Raw genomic sequence first — 25,322 nt, 5'->3', positions numbered from 1 at the left:
AATTATTGAAGAATACTAGATTCACGAATAAATAGGCTAAAAGTAACCACAGATAACCACAACAAACTGGTAATAAAGGCTCAAAAAAATTGGTGTGTTCAATAACAATGTTCCTATTATGGGTCATTTATCAATGATATATACTGTTAGAGTGTTTTTGTAGCATTATGGAGTGTTTTTTGTTAGCAATTATTATGAAAAATGATATTGGCTTGTTTTCTGTAGGATCTAGAGATTCAACAGGAAGAACTTGACTCACTGACTGAAAAGGAGACCGGTTTGGAGGGGGTAAGTTTCGAATTAGAAGCAAATACCATTTTTTAGTATTTGTTGAGGTAAAACCACTAGAGGGCACAACTGTAGCCATTTTGACAACCACGAGATGTTCATATACCCATGAAGAACTGTGCAACACATTGGCTGTGTTATTTTTAGTGCAATCAATACAACCACTTTATCTAAACTTTACTATTGCAAGCTTTAATGACTAGTATGTCAACCAAATATAGTCTAACTTTTTTTTTTTTAAGAAAGCAAAAGTGGTAAGGTAAGTTAAACAGATAATTTGTTCCCCAGACAGGTACTATCTGATACACTTTTGGACTTTTGAATTTTAGCACAGTGTGACTGAAATTCACTATGCTATCCTACAGTCTAATGCAGTAAATTAGTTAAGTGGTGTTCTGCTTTTAAATCGGTCAGGTATGTCCAGACTTACTCATCATAGGCACCTATGTCGCACACACAAAGACGTTACAATCATGTTTAACATGAAAATCACACTGCTGCTTGCATTTATGTGTAAGGAGTCAAAACCGCAGCCTTGCCCTGGTTAATATTCCTACACTTTCTGAATCTTTCTGATCAGTAAAAGTTGCAACTTGCATAACAGCAATGTTAAAACACATTGACAGGTTTCATGCTGAAGAACTTACTCAAAGGGTTGCTTTTCACAAAGGCATTATAACACTGCTGTTATTGTGAGTTTCATTTTTTAAAAACACTCCTAATTTGCAACATTACTTAGATAAATGTGTATAGTGTCACTGAGTGCTGATATAAGTAAGAAAATTCAGATAAAGGTGCTTTGAAAATTAACCAAGCTCTTTTCTGATTAGATGTCCATATCATCAAAATAGACTGACTTCAGCCTTTGATTGCAGTAAGTAAGCAGCAACAAGTTCACAGTCGACTAATGTCACACTCCAATTGCAGTGACAGGTGAACACATACTGGGCCTGATTTATTGGAGCTCTCCAAGGGATGCTCAATTTACTAGCCTTTCAACAGAGTTGACATTTATCATTTTTGGGAACGTTGTTTAAAATAAATCTCCTAGCTGTATTTTGCTGCAGTTTCCCACAAGTAACTTTCCAAAGAAGTGTGTGTGGGCCTTTACAATGAACACTGGAAAACAAAAGTCTGAATTGGCCGACCATGTAGATAACCTGGCACCGCCTATCTCATTCAGTGAGTCACCATGGCATGCCAAGCAGCTAACTTAGGTTTACATCCTGCAAACTTCCTATGCTGTGCTTGTGATGTCAGCTCCTTCTTCCTAACCACTGCACTGCCAGGATGTGTATGTGTGTGTAAAGCCACACAAAACTTCAGAATGTGTAAGGGGGAAAGGCAATCAATCATATAGAACTAAAAAACTCAGAAAATATTAATGTCTGGTCCAGAAAGTAGCCATAACAGCTTTGGAATTTTCTTATAAAAATCTAAAAGGACTTAGAGTTTTATTGTATATTATCGTAATGCAGGGGCAGCTGTATCTTGCTGTATGGTAGGGTAGCAAATTTTAATTTTAAACATGGCTTCAAAGAATTTTAGGTGGTAAAATAGTTCATATTTTAGCTGTGTATTTAGCAATAAATTGTAATTCTGCTAGAGGTTTTATATCTTACTATACACATGTATTATAGTGTTATCCTGATTTTGGTAACTTTGCCCTAAAGGAGCATGCACCTTTAAAAGCTGAAAACCAGAAAATGAGTTTGGCCTAAAGAAAAGGTATACATGATGGTGATACCAACATGGGGAACAATTTTGAACAAATTTTTTGTTGACTTCAATTTTTAAGCTTATTTACACTAAAATAGGTATACTGATTCTGAAAGTGCAGTCAGTTTTCTTCTATTAAGTCAGGTTTTTTTTTTCTACCAATTATATTAATGCGATTACTGTAGCTTGGATGTGTCTAGGCTATTCATTTACACGCAAGACAGTGTGGTCAGAGGTTGTGCGCTGCTCTACGTAGTGAATAGGCAAAACTAATTTTTCTACTTACACATGTATTTCCTATTTTTTCAGATCATGTCTGGCTCTTGTCGTAAGTGCCTAAACAACCCTGATTCATTTTGTTATATCTGTAGCAGTTTCACCATTCCCAGTCAAGGGGGCAAACAGCACATTTGTAGAACAAGCCTATTTGACATATTTCAAAGTTAAACTTGGTGATCAGGATAAGTCTTGGGCCCTTTATAAGAGGGGCAAACTGTGTTGGGGGTTTATGGATGTGGACAAAAGGAGCACGTGATAAGATGCCATTTGGTATACCTATGGTTTGGCGAGAGCCAGGAGGTCATTTCAGTGACTGTTACTTTTGTATAGTGAAAACAGGATATAACAAGAAAAATAAATGTAACATAGAGTATCCTAGTCTACCATCAGATATACGCCCAGTGGCTCATTCAGATGAAATCCCAGTGCCAGTTTTAGTTACACTACCCTCTGAACTAGGTGACAACAATGATGAAGAGTTTGAAATTGAGGAGGACTCTGTTCATAAGGGATTAGAGCAGCATGACTTCACAATGGCAATATATTTGGGTCAGTCCCAATTGGCCATTCAGTTTCTCTTTGTGAAGAATATGCAGACATAAAGAAAGTCACAGAGTTATTGCAATATCACCACCACAATTGGGTCATCTGTGTTGACATTAAAATGGTATGCTTCCTTCTTCGTCAACTGTGCAGCAAGCCTGTGAGAGGCATTGGGTGGAAGATCCTTGGAGGCATTGGCCTCCAAGATCTGCCCTAAAACCAGGTGATCCAAAAATTCTGCATGAGCCACTTGTTGATAGAAAGAATATTATATTCCTGCCTCTGCACATGAAACTGGGTCTGATGAAGCAATTCGTTAAAGCTTTGCCAACTGAAGGAGACTGTTTCAAGTACCTCATTTTGGCATTTCCTAGCCTGTCATTTGAAAAAATAAAGGCCAGTGTGTTTGCAAGATGAACATTTCATCAGGACAATGTCAGAAGTCGAACAGAATGCTTGGTTATCATCCAAAGCCATTGTCAAGGACTTTCTTGGAAACAAACAAGCAAATAATTACACAGAAATTGTCCAGAAACTCTTGGGAGAGCTACAAGGTGTGTTTTCTGCATAGCCATCTTTCTAACTTCCCGGAAAACCTTGTGCAGTCAGTGATGAGCACGGTGAACGATTCCATTAGATCAATTTGAAGATCATGGAAGGACGGTATCAGGGTAGATGTGATGTACATATCATGGCTGACTATTGTTGGAGCATCCAGCGGGATTGTCCTAACACTGAACACTCCAGGAAAAGCTATAAGTGTAAATTTTTACCTTAACTGCTTACCCGATTAATTTTGAAATGATTTACTGTAAAAAAAAAAGTCAAAGAGTAACAATAAATCATTTGTATAAACAAAAGAAATTTAAATAAACAGAACATTCAAGTTATTATTTCATTATTTTTTCATTGTATGTAAAAATTTGTATGTTTTTTGACATAAAAATGGGTACCCTGTATCATAAGAACTGAATGTGATAGCAAAAAACTGGGGTCTTTTCTGTATTCACCACCCAAAAATTAGTAAAAAACAAGTGTAAGTGTAACTCAACAAAAAATTTGTTCCCCAGTGTTATCAGTCTGTATAATGAGTGGTGGTCACTCTGATAGTTTCTTTCTCCATTGGTAACCAGTCCAGTAGTGGTCACCTGTCTAGAAATGAGTGGCCACTGGATGAATGACCAAAAGGAACATTGACCGATTTAAAGGGAGCCAGCTTTTTTCTACCAGTGTAATATGGAAGATTATTCTTCTCTTTAACCAAAAACCTGAATATCTGACTAGTATGCTAATGTCACATGTTATTACTACTCTATGAATTTATTCAATTTTATCAAGCCCACTGATTATGTTTAGCTACTTTGTATTCAGATTTATTTGAATATTATTACCGGTATTATGATTTTCATTTTTAAGATGTTTTTATTTTTCACTAAAGCTGTTGTGTACCTTGTGAAATGTGTTTTTTTTTTTTTTCCATTTTGCCTATAAGGCTGTATCCTTATCTGTTGTCATGATCACTCGCAATAATTTCATGTGATCACATCTTTAAATCTAGTTCTCTATCTTCTCTATAGGAAATTGCACATTCCCATATTAAACAGGAGGCAGTACTGCTTTATGAGAAACTGTACAATTTGGAAGCACGTCGGGACCAAGCTATTGCAGAAGACAAGGGTATGGGAACTCCACAAGAAGAGAGGGAGAAATTACTAAAACAGGTATTTTAATGTAATAGAGTCCCAAAACACAATTTATGAAAAGCTGCATAAATTTAATAATGATGACATCGAGCCCTGAGCTAGTCTGACTTATTATTGGGCAATAAGCAGCAGCATTATTTGATTATGGTTCAGAACATTAAAATGTATGCTTTGACTTTGGATGAAAGCTCCTGTTCATATTATTTCATTAAAAAAAAGCTCCTTTAAATAAATTTATGTTCATTTTACTGTGAAAGGTTTTGTTGCTTGAGACCCATGGATATAAAAAAGGTTTCACTTCAACCCCTCATTTTGCTAGGACCATCAGCCAATTTAAAAGTTCAAAATTAAAAAAACACACCTAAATGGAATATACTGTCTAAATCACATAATTCAAGAAAGCATTTGTACATCTCAACTGTAACCTAATAATTGCATTGTTTAAATTTCTATTGTGGTAAAACAAAGTATAAAATGTATTTCCTTTTTCTTAAATTGCTTTAAATAGGTCAAAGAAGATAATCAGGAGATAGCAAGCATGGAGCGACAGTAAGTGTTTGGTATTTTTCCATCTGCAAGTTAATATAATCAAACGGATGCCATGTATGAATAAATATGCTGTATTATAAGCAGTGCTGATTCGTGAACTTGAATGTAAGCAAGCTTCTCTTTAATGTAAAATCATGACGTTCTGTTATTCTTTAACACAGTGCTCCACTAAAGAATTTTATTTATGTCTATACATACAAATGTATTGATAATATAGGAACACCTCATATCTGGAATTGCTTCTGGAGTTAAGATGGAGAAGCTGTGAGTGAGGTGGTTGTTGCACTCTGAGCCCCTAATGTTTACTTCATCCCATTTGAAGTGAGAATTGAGAGCAACAAAAACCTTCCACCCATGTGCATGGATGTTTATAGAAGTTATGGTATAACATAATGGTTAGAGGGAAAAGCCAAAAAGACAATGACTCTTTAGGTGAACCATAAATATGGTGGCAATTTCAGCAAAATCTATTGCAGGTCTCTACCTGCTTCTGTTCTGTACATAATGTTGTAGACCTTGGCTTAGCCTATGTACACACATTACTGTGTACAGCTGTCCTAAGTGGAATTCATTTATTTGTGCTGGCAGATGAATTAATGAGTGACTGGGTATGGCTGCTGTACATTTCTATAGAGTTTACAGATTCCTTTAAAAATGAGTGGTACTGTCATACAAGAATAGTTGATCACTTCAAAGTCTTGTTAAGTCACATCTGGCTGCAGATTGAAATGTAATTGCACATTTCAAAAATAGTAAACTTCAAAATGACTTTTTAGCAATTATATGGCATTTCTATTTTGAGTTGTGTCCCATCTACCATGATACCATCCTTCCATGAACTTCAAATCTTGGTGGAATCGTTCATCTTGCTCATCACTGACTGCACCAAGGTTTTCCGGGAAGTTAGAAAGATGGCTATGCAGAAAAGGCACCTTGATGCCCATATTGCAACCAAGCATTTTGTAGCTCTCCCAAGAGTTTCTGGACAATTTTTCTTTTTTTAATTTTTATTTGCTCGTGTGTTTCCTTGACAATGGCTTTGAATGATAACAAGCATTCTTTTCGACTTCTGACATTTTCCTGATGAAATGTTTATCTTTGGTGAGCTGCCGAATCTGTGGAACCACAAACACACTGGCCTTAATTTTTTTTAAATGACAGGCTAGGAAATGCCAAAATGAAGTACTTGAAACCTTCAGTTGGCAAAGCTTTAACAAACTGCTTCATCAGACCCAGTTTCATGTGCAGAGGAGGAAATATAATATTCTTTCCATCAATAAGTGGCTCATGTAGAATGTTTGGATCACCTGGTTTTAGGGCAGATCTTGGAGGCCAATTCCTTTCCACCCAATGCCTCTCACCAGCTCTGCTGTCCCACATGCACAGATAACAGGGATACTTGGTATATCCGTGTTGCTGACCATAAAGGAAGTATACCATTTTAAGGTCAACACAGATGACCCAATTGTGTTGGTGATATTGCAACAACTCAATGACTTTCATATGTCTGCATATTCTTCACAAAGAAAAACTGAATGGCCAATTGGGACTGACCGAAATATATTGCTATTATGAAGGAGGACACACTTTAAGCTCCATTTTAAGCTATCTATGAATAGTCGCCATTCAGTTATAGATTGGAATTCCCAATTCCTTCATTAAACCAGGTATGTTATGGCAATACACAAAGCTACTGTCCATTCTAAAGTACTGTAGAAATGCAGTTTCTCTGGTTCAAAAGTACGATACCTTCGTCCCTTTTTAAGTACGTTTTTTTTCACAAAGTCCTGAGTTCTGAAGCCTTCTTCGTAAATCCCAAATCACGTACCAAATCACTCAACTCATGCTGATCAAATCCCTTACAAACAGAATCCTCCTCAATTTCAAACTCTTCATCATTGTTGTCACCTAGTTCATCACCAAATTCATGTTCTTCAAGAGAGGGTAGTGTAACGTAAACCGGCACTGGGATTTCATCTGAATGAGCCACTCGGTGTATAGCCGATGGTAGACTAGGATACTTTTTGTTACATTTATTTTTCTTGTTATATCCTAAAGTTTTCACTATACAAAAGTAAAAGTAACTGAAATGATCTCCTGGCTCTCGCCAAACCATAGGTATACCAAATGGCATCTTATCACGTGTTCCCTTTGTTCACATCCGTAAACCCCCAACACACTGTTTGCACACCTTATGAGGGGCCCAAGACTTGTCCTGATCACCAAGTTTACCTTTGAAATATGCCAAATAGGCTTGCTCCACAAATGTGCTGATGTTCACCCTTTGACTGGGAATGGTGAAACTGCCACAGATATAACAAAATGAAACAGCAGAGCCAGACATGATCTGAAAAAAAGGAAATACGCATATAAGTAGAAAAAAAAAATGTCGCGTATTCACTACGTAGAGCAGCGCACAACCTCTGACCACACTTGCGTCTTGCGTTTAAATAAATAGCCCTTACAAATCCACGCTACAGTAATCGCATTATTATAAGCGGTAGAGAAAAAACCTGACGTGATAGAAGAAAACTAACTGCACTTTCAGAATCAGCATTCCTGTTTTAGTGTAAATAAGCTTGAAAATTGAAGTCAACAAAAAATGTGTTCAAAATTGTTCCCCAGTAAATTATTTATGGCCTATTATTTTTTCAATTTTTTTATTTAAAAAGGTAAATACTCTTCTTGTTTGAAATGTTACATTTTTATGTTTTACTCTTATTACCAGGTTAACAGACATAAAAGAAAAGGCCAAGCAGCTCAGGGAAGAATTGGAAAGGCTGGATATGGATTTGGAAGAGCATCAAGGTACAGTATTTACTTTGCTTATTGTGGGTTAATGTTACCGTTCATTTTTTTTTTTTTTTTTTACTTTCATAGCAGTTCTGCATTTGTGCTACAACAAATTGTAGTTGGTGCTCTACTAACTTCAGCCATCCAACCATTTTTTTTACAAGCAGAAATCCTATTGGTTTATGGGAAAAGATCTTTTTATGTTGCTGTTCCTAATTTCATGCCATTACCTGGGGTGAAGGAGAATTGACCATTTTTTTATATGTATTTCAATATAGGCATTATTGAAAGCATTTTTTACAGAAAGAATTTTGTGTTTTTATAAAATTATCATTCCAGCCAAAATATATATTTCCGTTCTTAACAAATGCTGTATCAAATTTCTGATTTGTTTATATTGGTTGAAACTTTGCATGCCTGATATGACTATTGTAATGAGGTTCCAATCTTTCCACTGGATTTAATTATATATCATGGAGAATACAACAGGAGGAGTGTGAACATTTGGGGAATCACCAGGATCTCCACCTGATTAGCTAGGATCCCAGCTTTCCAGGCTTCATCTTTACCTAGCTACTACCTAAATCATACCTCATACATCCTGGGCTTTTTCCTACCTACCTACCTACCTAGGCACAAACATTTGTATGTAGCTGGTAATCTATCTAGCAAAGCTGTATTTAGCAGCAATTGCAGCACTGTTTGACTTTGTAGGAAAACCTTCTTCCAACATGTAGGTTCCTTGGCTTTCCCAAGATCATGTGAGTAGCCCAAATGAAGTAAACCTTGCCAAGTAAATATTAGAAGCCTATTGTCTGGCCATTTTGTCACCAACATTTTCAGAAGATCCCCAGTTTTTTTTTAATTTTTGGTTTTTACCTGTTTTCTTATTTCATCAATATTTTCTTTATCTTTTTCCTTTTAAAATGTCTTTGGATAATTATTTAGAAGGTGAGAATGTGTTGCTTTGTAGATCTATGTGATGGTGCAATACCACCAAGTCAAAAGCATAGTAATGATCTTTGTATAGACTTGTCATTATTTTGTTAGCTGTCTTTTGTCACATTTAGTCTTTGCTTGTAATATTGCTGTATATTGAATGTATTTTAAAGCCTTGGCATACTTGGAGTTTCCATTCATTTTTCATTGCCATATAGTTTTTAGCTTTGCTTTTTTTCTGCCATGTTTAGAACCTATTGTAGAGGTCAGTGTATAAACATATGAGATTATGTTCTCTATTCCAAATAATACAGGGCTTTGTGGTTAAACTGATTAAACTGATAAACCACTAAACTAGTAGTTTACTGATTTATATTTGCTATATTTATGTTGCCATATCACTAAAACATAATACTAGTTCTCATTTCAAATATTTATTTATGATTAGCATCCTTGTTATGTTTTATTGCTTTCTGTCTATCTGCACTTAATATGCTGGTTTGGTTTCAGTAGATAGAAAGTGAGGACAAGTCTTCAACAGGTACATAGGCAGCTTAAAATTGAGGAGGAAGGGAGAATCCCAGTTATTTTATTTTGTTCCTCTCTCTGTTATTCCTTCACTTCCTCTCTGGTGAAACCATTATCACCAATACAGTTAGGGAGAGTAAATCTCTCTAAAGGAACCTAGGCTAGCTTTAAAAACCCAGACGGGCTTTATATTCTTCCATATTCTATCCAACACCAATATATATATATATATATATATATATATATATATACATGTTTGGTTTTTTTCAGTTGTTTTAATGCTGTTTTTATTAAAGTTCAGTAAAAGAAATATGTGCCAGAAGGAAAGTCATTACCGATTTTATTTTATTTATTAATATTCTGTGTGGATTAAGGAAAAGGAGGGGAAATGCAGCAATCTTTTTAATTTCTGCATGGCTAGAAGGGAAGCCGGTAAGACATCCTACAGCTGCAAGGAAATCTTTGCTGTGCGTCCCACTGGAGTGTCTTATTGTTTTATTCATAAATTAAGGAAAGAGGATGCGGATGCAATTCCATTTGGCCAAAGTGCTTTTTCAGCATTTTATTAGCACATGATTTTTCAAATGAAATATGACAGAAAAGACAAAGACATGTTGTTCTTTACAGATTTTATTGTAAATTTTATTTATTTTATTTTTTATTTTATTATTCCTATAACACATTTCCTGATGATTATAAGCTATAATTATCCTGATTCAGTTTAGCAGAGGTCTGTTTAATAAGCCCATTAAATGTAATGCCTTTCCCTTAAATGGCAGACAGCATATCAATATTATTTATTCTTCATGTGACTCCAAAGGTAATATCAGCATTTCCAATAACTGCAATTTTTGTTATGGTGGACAGTTCTTTTTTTGCCCTGAAAAACATCCTTTTCTAGATGTTTATTGGTCCTTTAGTATTGTTAGCAGTTGTTGTCTATTTTATTATATTGGCAAAATATCTGATTATGTAAATTACTGACAGTAAAATACCCATAATTTCCAATTCTCCTATATAGCATGTGTGCTCTATAACATCTTTACTTTTTATGTTTTAGGAGAAAAGAAGCAAAAGTACAAAGAGCTTAAGAAAAAAGAGGAAAACCTGGACAGTAAGTGATCTTTCACAATTGTATCTCTCTGATACTGACCTTTAGTGTGTCATCTCTCCGGAACAGTACTTAAAATATCTCCAGCATAGAGAGCTTCACATACAAGCCAGACTGTCTCTGTATATACGTTGTAGTAATTGTGTGCATTACAGAGGCGTTTATGAGCCCCAAACTAATGAAAGGAGAGTTTTTCAAAAAGATAAAAGCCAACATCAGATTGTTTGCTATGGGCAGTACAGATGTTCTGTCCTGTCTGTGGACTTATTGTATATATTTCTCGTTCAGTACTGTATGACATTTATAACTAATATCAGATTGTTGACAAAGGATTGACTCGCTGTTTAGCTCTATAGAAGTGAGGAGGACAAGTGAGCTACACCCCATTATACTCTCCTTTATTGGAAAACACATTGGTTGTTACTGATCTGTCATTCATCATTCTGCCAGGGTGGATTGAATTATGTTAGGGTACCGCTGCACACATGTTAGATATAGGATGGATGTAGCCACACTTTACTAAGGTAGTTCTGGTCTACGAAAACTTTTTTTTTTTACATTTAGGAACAAGTATAGCCCACCTCTCAAGAGTTTTCAGCTTTCTTCATAAAAGTTTACTTCTCTAAGTACAGGTGTCATAAGAAAACTTTACACTCACTGACCACTTTATTAGGTAAACCTTGCTAGTACTGGGTTGGTCCTTTTTTGCCTTCAGAACTGCCATAGTGCTTTGTGGCATAGACTCCACAAGGTGCAGGAAACATTCGTAAGGAATTTTGGACCATATTTAAATGATAGCATAATACATTTGCTGCAGATATCACATTTGCACATCCATGATGTTCATCTCCTTTTCCACCCAGTCCCAAAGGTGCTCTATTGAATTAAGATCTTGTGACTGTGAAGGCCATTTTAGTACAGTGAACTCATTGTCTTGTTCAAGAAACCAGTTTGATATGATATAAACTTTGTGATTGGTGTGTTATCCTGTTGGAAGTAGCCATCAGGAGATGGGGTATACTGCTGTTATAAAGAGATAGACGTGGTCAGCAACCATTATAAAGTAGGCTGTGATATCCACCAACATCATGTTGTTACAAAACAAGGTGGATCCATGCTTCAGTTTGTTGATTCTAAACTCTTCCATCTGAATGTTGCTGCCGAAATTAAGACTCCGCAGACCAGGGAATGTTTTCCCAATCTTCCCTTGTCCAACTTTGGTAAGCATGTGAAAATTGTAGCCTCTGGTATGTGTTTTTAGCTAACATGAATGGCACACAGTGTGGTCTCCTGCTGCTGTAGTCCATCTGCTTCACTGTTTGAAGTGTTTAGAGATGCTCTTTCAAATTACTTGGTTGTATGTGTTTAAGTGGTTATTTGAGTTACCTTTGCATCTTTCTATCAGCTTGATCCAGCGTTGTTATTCTCCCCTGACAAGGCACGACAAGGAGAATTGTCGCTCCCTGGATATTTTCCTGTTCTCATACCTTTACTCCACAAACACTAGAAATGATTGTGCATGAAAATCCAAGTAGATGAGCAGTTACTGAAATTCTCATACCAGCTTCCCTGGCACTAATAAACATACTGTATTCAAAGTCCCTTAAATCCCTTTTCTTTCCCCATCCTGATATTTGGTTTGAACTGCATTTGCACCTTAAAGCAGACCTAAACTGAAAAAAACAAAAAAATCACCAGGAGGTAGTGTTATTTGTCAAGAGACATTCAGCTAACTCTGACTGCTGGTGGGTTTTTGTTTGAGCTCTAAACTGCATGGTATCTTCCTGGAAGTCCGCTGTGGAGCGAGTGGTGAAGATGGAGGCTCCCTAGGATGTAGCGATGACAGATCCTGGACCTGTCATCACTGCAGGGCCACTGCACAGAGCAAGTATGTGCATTAATCGGCACATAAATATGGCAGAAGCTTACCACCCACCAATGGATAAAGCTCTGCTTTAGGAGATATTTGAAAAATATGAAACCACTTGGTGTCCACATCTGAAATATACAGAAAAAAAGGTTTTTCTTGTCTGTAGCATAGTTTTACTAGTGCATACATTTTTCATTGCTGCACTGCATTGTGTTTTCTGTTTTGTTCTTATGTGTACAGTTTATTTTATTTTACATAGGAAATTCACTTTTGAAAATAAGAGTACTATGTCAAAATTTGTCTTGCACACAATGCACTTGTTTACCTATATGGCTTCCGCTGAGAGTTGGAATTTCTTTTAAAGGAAGAAATAGCTTGGCAGGAAATTTAGGTTTCTTTGTTTCCTGAAATCTTTTACATCCACAATCCAATATTTATACGGTCCTTAAAATAAATAAAATTGTATTGCCAAAGGGTTTTGACATTGCAAAGTAAAGCACCAGCCTATAAACATGTTAGTATGTTTAAGTAATAAAATATGCAGCTATGTTTTATTATAATCATTTTTTATAAATCACAATGATATATGCTAAGGAAATATTTCCTCATGATGTAAAGAGGAATATACATTTAGTAAACACTTTATAAGGTTCAACACAATAATCTAATTGGCCAATCTCATGGCAGCAACTCAATGCATGTAGGTGTGTGGACATTGTTTCAACGACCACCTGAAGTTCAACAGAGTATCAGAGTGGGGAAGTAGGGTGATTTAGGTGAATCTGAGCGTGGTTTGGTTGTTGGTGCCAGGCAGGCTGGTCTGAATCTACACACACAACTATCATTACAATTCACAGAGAATGGTCAAGAAAATATCCAATGAGCTTCTAGTTCTGTGGGCAAAAATGCATTGTTGATGCCAGACTTCTTCAAGCACTACTTGTTACACCACTTGTTAGAATCAAGTAATACAGCGGGAGAATTTTGGAATGCACAACACATAAAACCTTGAAGCAGATGGACTACAGCAGCACAAGACCACACCAAATGTCATTCCTGTCAGCAAGCAGGCACCTAAGGCTAAATGTAGCACAAGCTCACTAAAATTGGACAAGAAAAGATTGGAAAAACATTATCTGGTTTGGTTTACAAATTACCTTTTTCCATTCCTTCAAGATGGCAGTGTACCCAACCTTTGATGCTGCTTTCAGCAGGATATTGAACTATTTCACAAAGGTCAAATCATTTTACACTGGTTTCTTAATCATGAGAATGAGTTCACTTTACTCAAATGCCCTCCACATTGAACAGATCTTCATCTAATAGAGCACCTTTGGGATGTGGTAAAACAGAAGCAATTGTGTGATCCTATAATTTCAATACGGATCCTAATCCCTGAAGAATGTTTCCAGCACCTTGTTGAATCTTTGCCATGTAAATGGCAATTCTGAAAGCAAAAGGAGATCCCTGAATTCATTCTCCATGGACCAATATTATTAAACAGATTGCCTAAATGCGTGTATCTAATCAGACAAGTCTATATCTTGCCTAGACATTAGTAAACAGCCAGATATACATGCATGACTTACCTTTGTGACTTTGTCCTCTGAGCTTTTGCTTTTCATTCTGATGGAATGATTTCAAATTTTTGAGCATGCAGCACGAAAAATAGGATGCAATATGCAAAATTGACAGAATCCAAGATAGGAACAGCTAGGTACAGACATCTCACTAAAATATTTTTATATAGATTTAAAATTATTTTATACTAAAATAAAGTGTGTATTTTTATAGCAATGCTATAAGTAACCAGCTCAGGACAGAAGCCAGTTAGGCTTTGTCAAAGCCTTTGCCTTTGCTTGTCAAAGCTTCAAGAGAATCCAGTATAACAAATAATATTATAATTTAATATTACCATTATTGTATTTATTGTAATTCAATTTGTGCTATAGTGTTACACACACACACCTCAATGTGTACTTAGGTAAAGGTTTATGTGGCGCATTGCTTTATATGCTGTATGCTTAATCCTACTTTTGTTTTTGAGCATTTGTTTCTGTTGTATAATTTTGCCTTTCAGACTTTTTTGCCACTTTTGAGGAAAATAAGAATCAGGAGATGGAACATAAATCAGAGATAGAAGCAAATATTGTCACACTACTGGAACACTCCAGCAGGGTGAGTTCTTTTTCTGAAGCAGGAATATCCTTAGTTAGGTGGAGCTAAGGGGGTAAAGTATGGCAATACAATGCATCAAATAATATTTACTTTGAAATGGGTCTATGTTTTTGGAATTTCTCCCAGAATTCCTACTTAGTTTTTATTGTGACACTTTTGATTGCAATTGATGACTGAATAATGTTGTTGTTATTTTATTTTAAACAGAATATAAGTAGAATGAGACAGATTTCTTCTGTCACTGCTCAAGAACTTAAAATTATGCAAGAAGACCTTAGTTTTAAGGAAACTGAAATGCACAAATCACAGAGCACTTCGAAAAATTTGACAGCTGGTAAGAAGAACACATTTGAGCATTATATAATTTCTATTACTGAGCACATTATGAAAGATTAAAAAATGGAATGTGGTCATTTTTTTCTGCTGGGGCAACTGTTACTGAATGTATTCAATCCTCTGCTTTTTGGTTGCACGTAAATCTATCTGAGGTTTGTTCATTATCTTTAGCAACGCATTACCAATCACTGAATCCTAAAGATAAAATTTTCTGTGCAGCTACAAAAACTTAAGATATGACTACAGGTATAACACACAGAACTCCGATACCACTGTGACAGTGTGAGGTCTGACTTTGGATCAAAGGATTTTTATCCAATTACCTAACAGCAGTCAGGTTAGGATATGCCCTCCAAGACCATCACTGACCCAAGGCCAAACAAATCATTCTGGACAATGTTGCAGGCAGCATAAAGTTCATTACAGCTTTTCCAGAATATTTCATGTTTGTCACATGTTCTCCGTATGAACCTGCCAATTCTAGTCTTTTCTGGCAAATGCCAATCAAGCTACATGACACAGAACTGTAAGTACCGGTCCCACTTCAGGTTGTTTGTCCTACATGTCACCCTAATAGATTTTATTTCTGACTGTTCAGTGAAACATCACACAAAAATGGTCTGTGGTAAAACTGCTCCCTCTTTGATGGTTGGTTGCTGTTGCCCCTCCTGGCTACCAGTTTTTGTGCTCATTTGCACCCAGACAAGTGAATTATTTTATAGTCACTTATACTTCCACCTGTACAGGTATATTTTTATTGGGCTTGGTGTTAAACTATATTGATTATTGTTATTTCTCTAATTTTATTTCTTATACTTTCCTTTTTTTATTAACCTAGTAATGGTGCAAATAACACATTTCCTGTCTGTTTGTGACTACACTATTCCCTGTATTTGTAGAGCTATGTTTGTCAAGCAGCCTGGACTTCAACATGTCTGCTTTTCCTAATCCCCATTACATTGTTAAATACCAGGACTAGTAATTTACACAATAAGATAAGGTTTTTTGTGCTTACCACATTTCTGACAAGTTCATTTTTCTGTGCATGCTAGAAATGTTTACATTGTAACCAGTGCAGCCACCAAATCTAAAGACTGGTAGGTTGCAATAGAGAACATTTTTGTGTTCAGCTGTAGATACACTTTAACCTAATGTTTGAAGAGCGTATGTTTTTCTGCTGACTTGAGCAGTTTTTTCAGACATTTTGTTTTTCTGAGAAGACATACGAAATGTGCCATTTTTTGTTTTTATTTTTTTTTTACAATCTTCAAGGAGTTACTATCAAGCCAAAGAGTTTCCAACCATTCATTACTCACATACAGATTTCAGATCTTAAAATTACTGTTGCATTAAATGAATAATCCTAAAATTTCCTAGCCAGCATAACATGTGAAGTATGCCCAGGCTTCTTTTTAATGGTTTGAAATAGCTTTTTTTTTTCTTAAGCCATCAGCATTGCTTCTGGAAAAAGAGGAAACTACCCCGCATAAACAATTTCACTAATGCTATTGTTTCTCAGATATTTGTACTGGGGTCAAGAAGTTTGGTCTCAGGCTGAATTGCTTTGTACACACCTTCTGCCACTTGAGTGCATATCTAAAGGAACCGGCCTGTATCCTCTTCCTGACTACAGCTCTTATTTATTTTTTGTCCTTTTGCTGCAGTTTCTCTACGCGCAGTATAAGAATAAGATAAATTATAGAGCTGTCCTGTCTGATTTCTCCATCTAGTCAGAGGAGAGGCATGCAATGATTGTTTATAATAATCAAAGAAAACGACTATGATTTGAGAACGGTGCTGGCTAACAGTAAGCAGTTCACAACTGGGAAGCCAATTTTTTGGCCTGAACCAGTAATTGTGCATCCTATAAGTTCACTAGGAACTGTGGACAACTTCAGCAAAGTGTTGTTGTGTTCGGCATGCTGCAATCAGATCTTTTTCCTAAGAAACTGATTGGTAGGGCTTGTTCTGCCTATGTAATGGATGCCAACATCATATAGTGGACGCCTAAGACTTAAAGAGACTTGTAGGAATTTCTGATTAAAGTATATTGTTTCTTTAAAATGTCATTTGTTTTTTATGTTGGGTATTTTGGAAATATAGGTAAAGTGAATAAAAAAAATAGTGGCATATGCTACTTAAGAATAAGGTTCATTTCAAGGCTAGGGTTAAACCTGCTTAGGAGAAAACCACCCAACATTTCGTGCTATGCCTAATCTTGTTCCCTAAACCATTCTGTAGCTTCTCTGTGGAACTTGATCACCACCCAAATTGTTGTTTGCATCTCCACCTTCACTTAAAGTGTTGCTGAGATTTGCTAACAATGTTAAGTTAGCTTACCTTTACTGAAGGCAAGCATTTGACCCGTTCACAGACTGAACCTAGTCCCGTGCATGCTTAGTTTAAGCACTATAAACTTTACGCTAAGGTTTGGGTCAGAGTAGACCATTCAACTAATTGAAAGGGTTTAGGGTTGAAATTCCTATAGTGAGAACAACCTACACTGAAAAAGCAATGTATTGCATTTAAAGTGGCTTTTGACAAATGTTTACACAAACAATACAGTTTAATTGTGGTAGACATTTTTTGTTCTATCTTTCCAAAAAAGTAACTGATACAGGTTACACTAATGTTTATATTGGTATTACATGTATTGCATTGTGTATGCGTGTGTTCTAATAAAGTGAATGTCTGCCCCAGAGAGCCAGCGTTTACAGCAAGATCTTCAGAAAGTAGAGCAACTGGAATCCAAGATAAACAGTGAGCTGACATCCCTTAAGGATAAAATCCAGCAAATGTCTGAAGGATTAAAGACATACAGTGATTTGGATGCCCTTAAAGCATCTGCAGAAGAAAAGAAAAAGGTATTGATTCAATTGTTATAAATAAATATATATATATATATATATTTAATATTATTATTTTTATTATTATTATTAATAATAATAATAATAATAATATAAGCATAATTTGTACATTTCAAACAATGTAATGTAATGAGAGAAAGACTTAAGATAGATAGGTTTATAGATATAATAAAATCTACCAGTAGTTTCTACATGACATTTATCTATAGCACAATACATTGACTGTCAGTTGTGGGAGTTGATGGTTTATTAATTTGCAAAGGCTTTTTGGTGTTAAAAATAAATGTAAGGAAAAATGTATACTTACAAGTTCTTTGGCCTTCAACAGGCCCTTAATATTTAACATATGCAATACATTTCTTCAGTACTACATGTACATTTCCCCATGTAATCCATGTTGACATCACTGCCTTGGTAGAATCTAGGGAGATCTCCTTATTCTAGATTTATCTCACAGTATTTTTGTTTTACGGTAAGTAAGAATGGAAAATATTAAAAAAAACAAACCAGTAGATGTGTATTTCCTTTGTCCTCAGAAACTTCAGGAAGATAGGATTATTTTAAACAAACGCAGGGATACCTTTAAGAAGATCAACGCACAGCTGAATTCTGAAAATGAAAAATTGAAACAACAGCTTCAGGACAATGAAACTCACTCTCAGGTAACCGTAATCCCTGATATGAGCACAAATGTTATACAATGATAAATTGTTCGTTGCTTGTTTTTTAATTGTATGTTTCAATATATAAAAGGAGCAGGAAATACAGATTAATATATAATGCTGTAAACATATAGTTTATGGATGGCTGCCCCTTTACCAAGAAAATCAATTCAAACATTCATCGAATAACATCAGTCAAATCTCTTTCACACATTGAGCACAATATAAAAATGAATGCATACAGCCCTTTTAATACTATTATTCACTAATCAGCAAATTTAAAATTACATATTTTTTCCCATTAAGTACTCTTGTAGTGTTGTATTTTATGAAGACCTTCACCTTCTGATGTAATAGTTAACATTATGAACTTGCCTGCTGTTACTTTACTGTACATTAGCTCATATATATTGGCACATGCCTTGATGTTAATGTTCTGTTTCACATAAATAGTAAAGAATAAATATTTTTACATAAATGTAAAAATAACGTTGTAAACACAAATTTTATATTGGTTTCATTTCTGTTTGTAATGTGTTTTATTTTCTATGCAGCTCACAAACCTGGAAAGGAAGTGGCAGCAGCATGAGCAAAATAACTTTGTCATGAAAGAATGTATCCTTTTTGTTGGAGTGGCATGAATTGCTAACAAGACTACTGCTTCCAAGAACCACAGAATACCAACAAATTATTCACATGATATTTGTGTTACCCTACAGGGTTGAAAGAGATGCACGGGTGACTTGGACTCTCCTTGGGGAAATATGTTTCTAGACTATAGGTGAAATAGTCTAGAAACAATTTCTAGCCTTACATAAAGTTGAGAGAAGGTAGAACTCCTGCAAGTTTTTACTACTAGTTGTTTCTTGGTTGTGAACATTACCTCTCCTTTTCTGTCCCAGAGGCACAACATAAGGTGAGAGAATATTTCTCCAAGGTAAGAAAAAATTACTCCTATTCAGTAACAGCAGTTAGCAGTATAGAAAGTGGGAGTGAATCTTCCAGTGGCACAGATCCCCTCATTCATAGATTGTTCTATTCTTTCTCCATTAGGGAGTTTATGCTAGATTTTTCTTTAGGAACATGTATTTCTTCCATCATGATCGTGGTCTCCCCAGTACTGAAAATATTTTCATTCTGCAGGATCAATATATGAGGAAATTTTTGCATCCACCGAGTATGAGTATGCCACTCACTGTTTTATAATTGTGTCCTAAATAATTAAAACCCATGAAGTATAGAACTAGAATCTGTATAAATCTATTTGTGATAGTCTGCATCAACACTTTTCTTGTCCCCAAAACCATATAACTTTATTCAGGGAGGCCAGGTGTTGGTGTTAATGCAGTCCCTGACTTTGCCTAGGTGTGCATATTAGAGTCCTAGATACACCCATCATACATTTTTACATTTAACACCATCCCTTAAAGGAAGTATGGCAAGCTACAAAACTCACGGCCATTGTGCAAAACCTTTACTCCATTTTGCCTCCAGAAACACCATTTTTGCCAATTTACCCCATAAAGAAGGTGAAGCCTGTAAGCTAATCACAGTCCACAAATAGGACACCACAGTACGATCTGTGACCGTCCTATATCATTCATTTCATGTAAGCAGCCATGGGAAGTGATAATGAGGGCCTAATAATAACATTGTGGGCTTGACATATGAACTGAATTTCTAAATGGAGAACTGGCCAGATCAAAATGTAATTATCTCTATTCAAAATAAACACACTATTTTAATGTGTATTTATTTTTAGGAACTACTTACTGAGTATTTATTATTGATTGTGGAGTTCCATCTTAAAAAAAGCCTTAGCATATTTTATCATATGGAACTAATATTGAAAATTTTTATCTAGGGCATGAACATAGTATTTTTGAATGGATTTCCTTGACTTCTTTGCCTAGTTATAGCTACAAAAAGCCAGGAAAGTGACTACAAGCAAGTAATGAAGAATGTAACTAAACAGATTGCAGAGTACAATAAAATTCTCATAGATGCACTGCAGAACTCCAGGAACTGAACCATCCAGCTCTTCCTTCCTGCACACCAGCAAGTTCAGCACATTGGCAGAGTGATCGATGTCTTCTTATTACTAACATTTAAATAAAACTGCTCAGCCTCCTTATATTGGTTCACATACAATGTTTAGTAATGTTTGCTTTGTTGTGTTGTTATAAACCGAAAAATAAAATTCATATTTATATTTAGTGTTATTTTACTTTTAAGCATTATTTTTTAACCCTTTATTATTTTTAATAAAACATAGTACAGTATTATCATGGTATCTTCTAATAATAGTTTCCTCTAATTAAAGCTGGATTGAAGAACAAGGGTATATTCATTCTGTATTTTATACAGGTATTCAAGGTTACCTTTTGGGTAGCCCTAATCTTATATTTCTGCTAAAGGTAGCTGCAGGCTGGCACAATCACCCATCAGATTTATGTATCAATAAAGGTTTCCAGGGGTTGTAGTTTTGCATTTTGATTCACAGGACTGATCACTTGCAATGCCCAATACAAGGATTCCCTGTTGGATTTGTATCTCCTAAACTAAACGTTTATTATGCCATGAGAAGATTAAAATGCCTGCAGCTCCAGAGCTGCTTTGTTTATAGTTTGGCAGTGCTATTCATTGTCAAAGCTCCAAATGTTACTGCTAAGGGAAGCCCATGCTTTATCAGCAGTGAGAGAAAGGAAGAGTTCATTTGACTAGCCTGCTAGGTGTGGATGCTGTGAGGTATAAAAGGGGTTTGATCATTTGCAGGGCGTAATCAGGAAAAGGAGTGGACGGGGCAGAGATAGTCCCTGAGTAGAGGAAGTGGAAATGGGACACCTAATGTAAAGGGAGAGACAGCAGAATGCTGGGGATAATATAATGCATGCCTGTCAAATCTTTGAAATGTTTGCCAAATGCAAAATGATATTACATAGCGTAACTATTAGGGTGGATGAGTTCTGGCATGCATTCTGTGTTACTGTGACTTTCCTTTTGGACATTACCAGGATCCAGATGGACAGAAGTGATTACGGTGGCCAGCAAGTGCATGTCTTGTGTTTAGAAGCATGTGTTAAAATTGTATAAATAAATAGTTTTACCAGCTTTGACAAATGTGCATTCATACAAACTAATATTTCACATTTATTGTTTTATTTGACTTTCTTTATTTTCCGGTATTGGACTAAAACACAAACAATATTGCCAACGTTTTGTGAACACCTGACTAGCACACTTTTATTACATGTTCCATTCCAAAACCAAGGGTATAAATATAGAATTACACTCTAACCTTTACAGCTTCAGCAGCCATCCCTCTTTTCAGAAAGATTTGGAGAATGTCTATGGGAACTCATCTATTCAAAATAATGTTTTTGCGGTCAGGTTGGCCAAAAAACCCTGAATTATAATCCGCACTCCAGTTCATGCCATAAATAATCAGCAGGATTGGTGTTTGAGTTCAGTGCAGGCAACTCAAGCTCCTTGACTTTAAACTTGTCTTTGCAATTTATTCTGTTTTTTCTTTACTAAAAATACCTGAACTCAGTAATTTGGAGGGGTTTTTTGGCCATACAGTGTACAAGTCAAAATGTTTATCAGCAATGTACAATAAAACTACAAGCAGACCTTTTTTTTTCTGGGTGTGGGTGGGTGAAGATTAAAAAAAATGTAAGGTTTTCTGTATTAATAACTGTTGCCACCTGTATATTAATTGACGCAAACTTTCCTAAGAAGACACAAAGACATGTAATACTTCTAAGGCCTCTCCCTACTCTGGACTTTAATAATAACTTTCCTGCCAGCTTACCTTGTGAAGCAAGAACCACTCACCTAAAACTGCCATTTGGGTTTAATGTCCAGGGCCTTTTCCAAGGACTGCCAATCCAACATTTCAGATGTTCCTGCACCACTGCTGTTCCATTTGTTGATCTCACTGGCACACTCCTCATCTTTCAGCACCTGAGAGGACCCCACCACTGGACTGCCAATAGAAAGTGTCCACAGCACACCTGAAGAAAGGCCTTTCCTGATGTATATGAGGTATTTTCTGCAATGATATTTAAATAGTAGAATCATACAAATAAAGGAACATGTAACAAGAATGTAAAGCCTCAAAACAGCCACAAAGATGTTGGCGGATGTCCTGCACTGAGATTTTACTAATTGGAAATTCTGGTTGATAATAGAATGCCCATATACACACGGCTCAGTTTACCAAAAAATAAAGCTTTCAACAGTTTCATACCTTTTTTTAAAGCATAGCTGAATCATTCAGAGACCTTAGCAGCTCTTGCTATAATAGGAAGAATTGTGGCAATATTTTCCAATATATTCCCCTCCATCAATGCCTCCCCTTGTCATTTATCACCATTGCTGCCATGTTTATAGATTTTGCTGCCATTGGCATTGAAGTTACATTACTCCAGCACCCAACTCTGTTCCTATAGACAGGTAACACTTCATTTTTGGCTCTTTTTTTGGAGAAGATATACATATGATTTACTTTTACTTAAGTTTAGTTCTAATGCTCTAAAAATAATTCCACATCTACATACCATTTCTGTTTAAACACTCAGAAACTAAATGCAAAACTAAATTAAATTATAAGAATCATTTTAAGGGAACAGAGCCAACAGTGTTTTTGTCGTCGTTTACAAATCATTTATTGATTTCCACCTATTTGCTGCTAACAAAACTCATTAATGCCTCGTAGCTTCTAATCACTTCTCCTGCCTTTCTGACTTTATTTTCCACATAACTGTCAGATTTTCTAGTACAAAATACCTTAAAGATCCTGCCTTTCACATCCTAATCTAAAAAGGAAACAGGAAAAAGGAACTTAAACTCCCTGTGCTTAGACAGCAGCGAGACAGTAGTGGAGCAGTGTCCATGGGAAAGCAAAGAAAAACTACTGCATGTTAGAGCAGAGCACACAAACCCAATCCAAGCACTAATAGTATGTAAGACACACTTCTTCTATGAACGCCTGTGGAAATTGGATGGATATATTCTGGAAAGCATGGATTTTTTAGCAGTTTTTGCTCTCTTTTTATCTGGACTACTGATCTCAGGTAAGAAAATCTTTACATATTGTATGTATATTGTATACCCATTGCATGTTTTATACTAGGCTCTTCAATACAACTGCCTAAATTACTTCACCAGAGTCTAGTGGTTTTACCAAATTCTGGATAAGCAGGCGTAGCATTTACAGATGATTCGCATATAATGGTAATAATACTTTTATATATTAAAGGTAGGGTGTATCATGGAATATAGTACAAATTGAAAAAATTAAGTACCAAGTAAGTGTTGTGATCTTCCAGGTTCACTTTTCCAATCTGTAGCAGAGGTGTATGTATTGGTAATGGTTAAGTGATATGATAATTATTTAGGTTTTGATTCTGTGAACATGGTAGCCTTTTGTATATAACTTATACTTACCAGAACACATTGTTCTATACGTGTACTATAACAAACCATCAGCTTCCAATAGTAGTTTATCCATGGCGAAGCTAAAAATGAAACAAAGATTCTGATTTTGTTAGTATGCATGAGTACGCATGAGAACTTATGGACGAAAACAATGTCTTGTTTGTATTGCTTTGACTGGGTATTGTAAAACCCTGTAGCAGTCTACTTGTATCTCAGTGTTTAATATATGTTAGAGCGATAAATGCTTTGTTTAGCTGGGATGGTATTACGGTGTGCATGTTCATATGAAGATCTGATTTTTGTTTTTAGGACATTTATTTGCTGGGTAAAGATATTTTAATCATAGTTTGAGTCATGACAATGCCTATGTTTGGTATTGGAAGTAGTAGGAGAACCTAAATTTTATAGGTTTTGGATAGAATAGGGAGCAGTGGCATAGATACAGATCCCCAGATACAGGGCCCCAGTGCCAAATCGTAAAAGTTCCCCCCTCTCCATTTATTACAAGCTGATCCTCTGGAGCAAGTAGAACCCACAAGATAAAAGTCTAATCTGTTCATTTTTAAAGAAACGCTAAAAAAAATTATGGAAAATAAAGAGATGTGATATTAGAGAAACAGAATGTAGCCTGAATTTTTATTAATTTTAAAGCATGGCTACAATGTCACATTTTCCACTGAAACCACACTTCTCAGATTGGGTGGGTGTATGGATATGCCCTGTACTAAATCTATATATGCATTTTGTGCAGCTTTTTAATTAAATTCTTTATTTTCTTCAATGGAATATATATTACATGGTGCATGACACAACACTCCTATGTTCTACACCCTACAAAGCTGCATTTCTTAACTTTTTTACCAAATAACTTTCAGGTCTTCAAGGAAACTCTGCTATAATTACTATATCCACAGCTTACAGTATATTAGTATAGTGGTCCATAGGAAGAAATCCCTGTATATTGCTGATCAGTTGGTTCCCAGGTAAAAATCTTTGGTTCCCGGGTAAACTGACATGAGAGGCACAAACTGCTCATTGCTCAAGGAACACCCAGCAACCTTTGGGGGGCCCTGGTTGAGAAACACTGCTCTAAAAGATTCTTTACCAGAACGTAAATACTTATTAGGTAACCTCTGCTATATTGAATTTGTAAAAGGAGACCAATATTTTGGTTGGTTCTGCACCTTAACAGGTAGTCTCCAAGAAAATCATACCTACCCTCTATTTTTTCTCTATAAGGAGCATGCCCCATCTATTAGTATAGCTGACCCGTGTGGCGCATGCGCTCTGCATTATCAATGTTACAGATGAGGAAGAGCCAAATAAATTGCAGGTATCTGCATTCTCCCTGCACATTTTAGGCAGCAAGTGGTGACAAGAAGGGCCACTATTAGCCCCCTGGAGCAGGGGACCTGAACACAATAGCGACCTCTGCAACAACAGTTTCTTCATGTAAAATTTTTTGCAATGCAGCACACCACATAGTGCATGACTTTTTTATATATGGCTTTTATT

The 25,322-nt window shown here is 35.9% G+C and overlaps 2 protein-coding genes across 3 annotated transcripts in view; both read left to right on the top strand.

Annotated features, from left to right (window-relative positions):
* IFT74 (intraflagellar transport 74) overlaps positions 1 to 20,592 on the top strand; it is a 49,294-nt gene extending 28,702 nt beyond the window's left edge. Inside the window, exons 10-20 of the mRNA XM_072404320.1 lie at positions 226 to 288; positions 4,407 to 4,550; positions 5,041 to 5,081; positions 7,810 to 7,889; positions 10,402 to 10,455; positions 14,403 to 14,500; positions 14,708 to 14,834; positions 17,537 to 17,700; positions 18,240 to 18,365; positions 18,920 to 18,980; positions 20,279 to 20,592. Coding sequence (XP_072260421.1) covers positions 226 to 288; positions 4,407 to 4,550; positions 5,041 to 5,081; positions 7,810 to 7,889; positions 10,402 to 10,455; positions 14,403 to 14,500; positions 14,708 to 14,834; positions 17,537 to 17,700; positions 18,240 to 18,365; positions 18,920 to 18,980; positions 20,279 to 20,394 — 1,074 coding nt within the window. The 3' untranslated portion in view covers positions 20,395 to 20,592. The remainder of the gene's footprint in view (positions 1 to 225; positions 289 to 4,406; positions 4,551 to 5,040; positions 5,082 to 7,809; positions 7,890 to 10,401; positions 10,456 to 14,402; positions 14,501 to 14,707; positions 14,835 to 17,536; positions 17,701 to 18,239; positions 18,366 to 18,919; positions 18,981 to 20,278) is intronic.
* A 2,656-nt stretch (positions 20,593 to 23,248) lies between these two features.
* Positions 23,249 to 25,322, top strand: part of TEK (TEK receptor tyrosine kinase) — a 38,889-nt gene continuing 36,815 nt past the window's right edge. For both annotated transcript variants that reach the window (XM_072404317.1, XM_072404316.1), the window contains exon 1: positions 23,249 to 23,443. In XM_072404317.1, coding sequence (XP_072260418.1) covers positions 23,392 to 23,443 — 52 coding nt within the window. In that variant the 5' untranslated portion in view covers positions 23,249 to 23,391. The remainder of the gene's footprint in view (positions 23,444 to 25,322) is intronic.

This window comes from Pyxicephalus adspersus, chromosome 3 (genome assembly GCF_032062135.1).
Source record: "Pyxicephalus adspersus chromosome 3, UCB_Pads_2.0, whole genome shotgun sequence".
NCBI lineage: Eukaryota > Metazoa > Chordata > Amphibia > Anura > Pyxicephalidae > Pyxicephalus > Pyxicephalus adspersus.
This window is presented reverse-complemented; position numbering and strand designations above follow the sequence as displayed.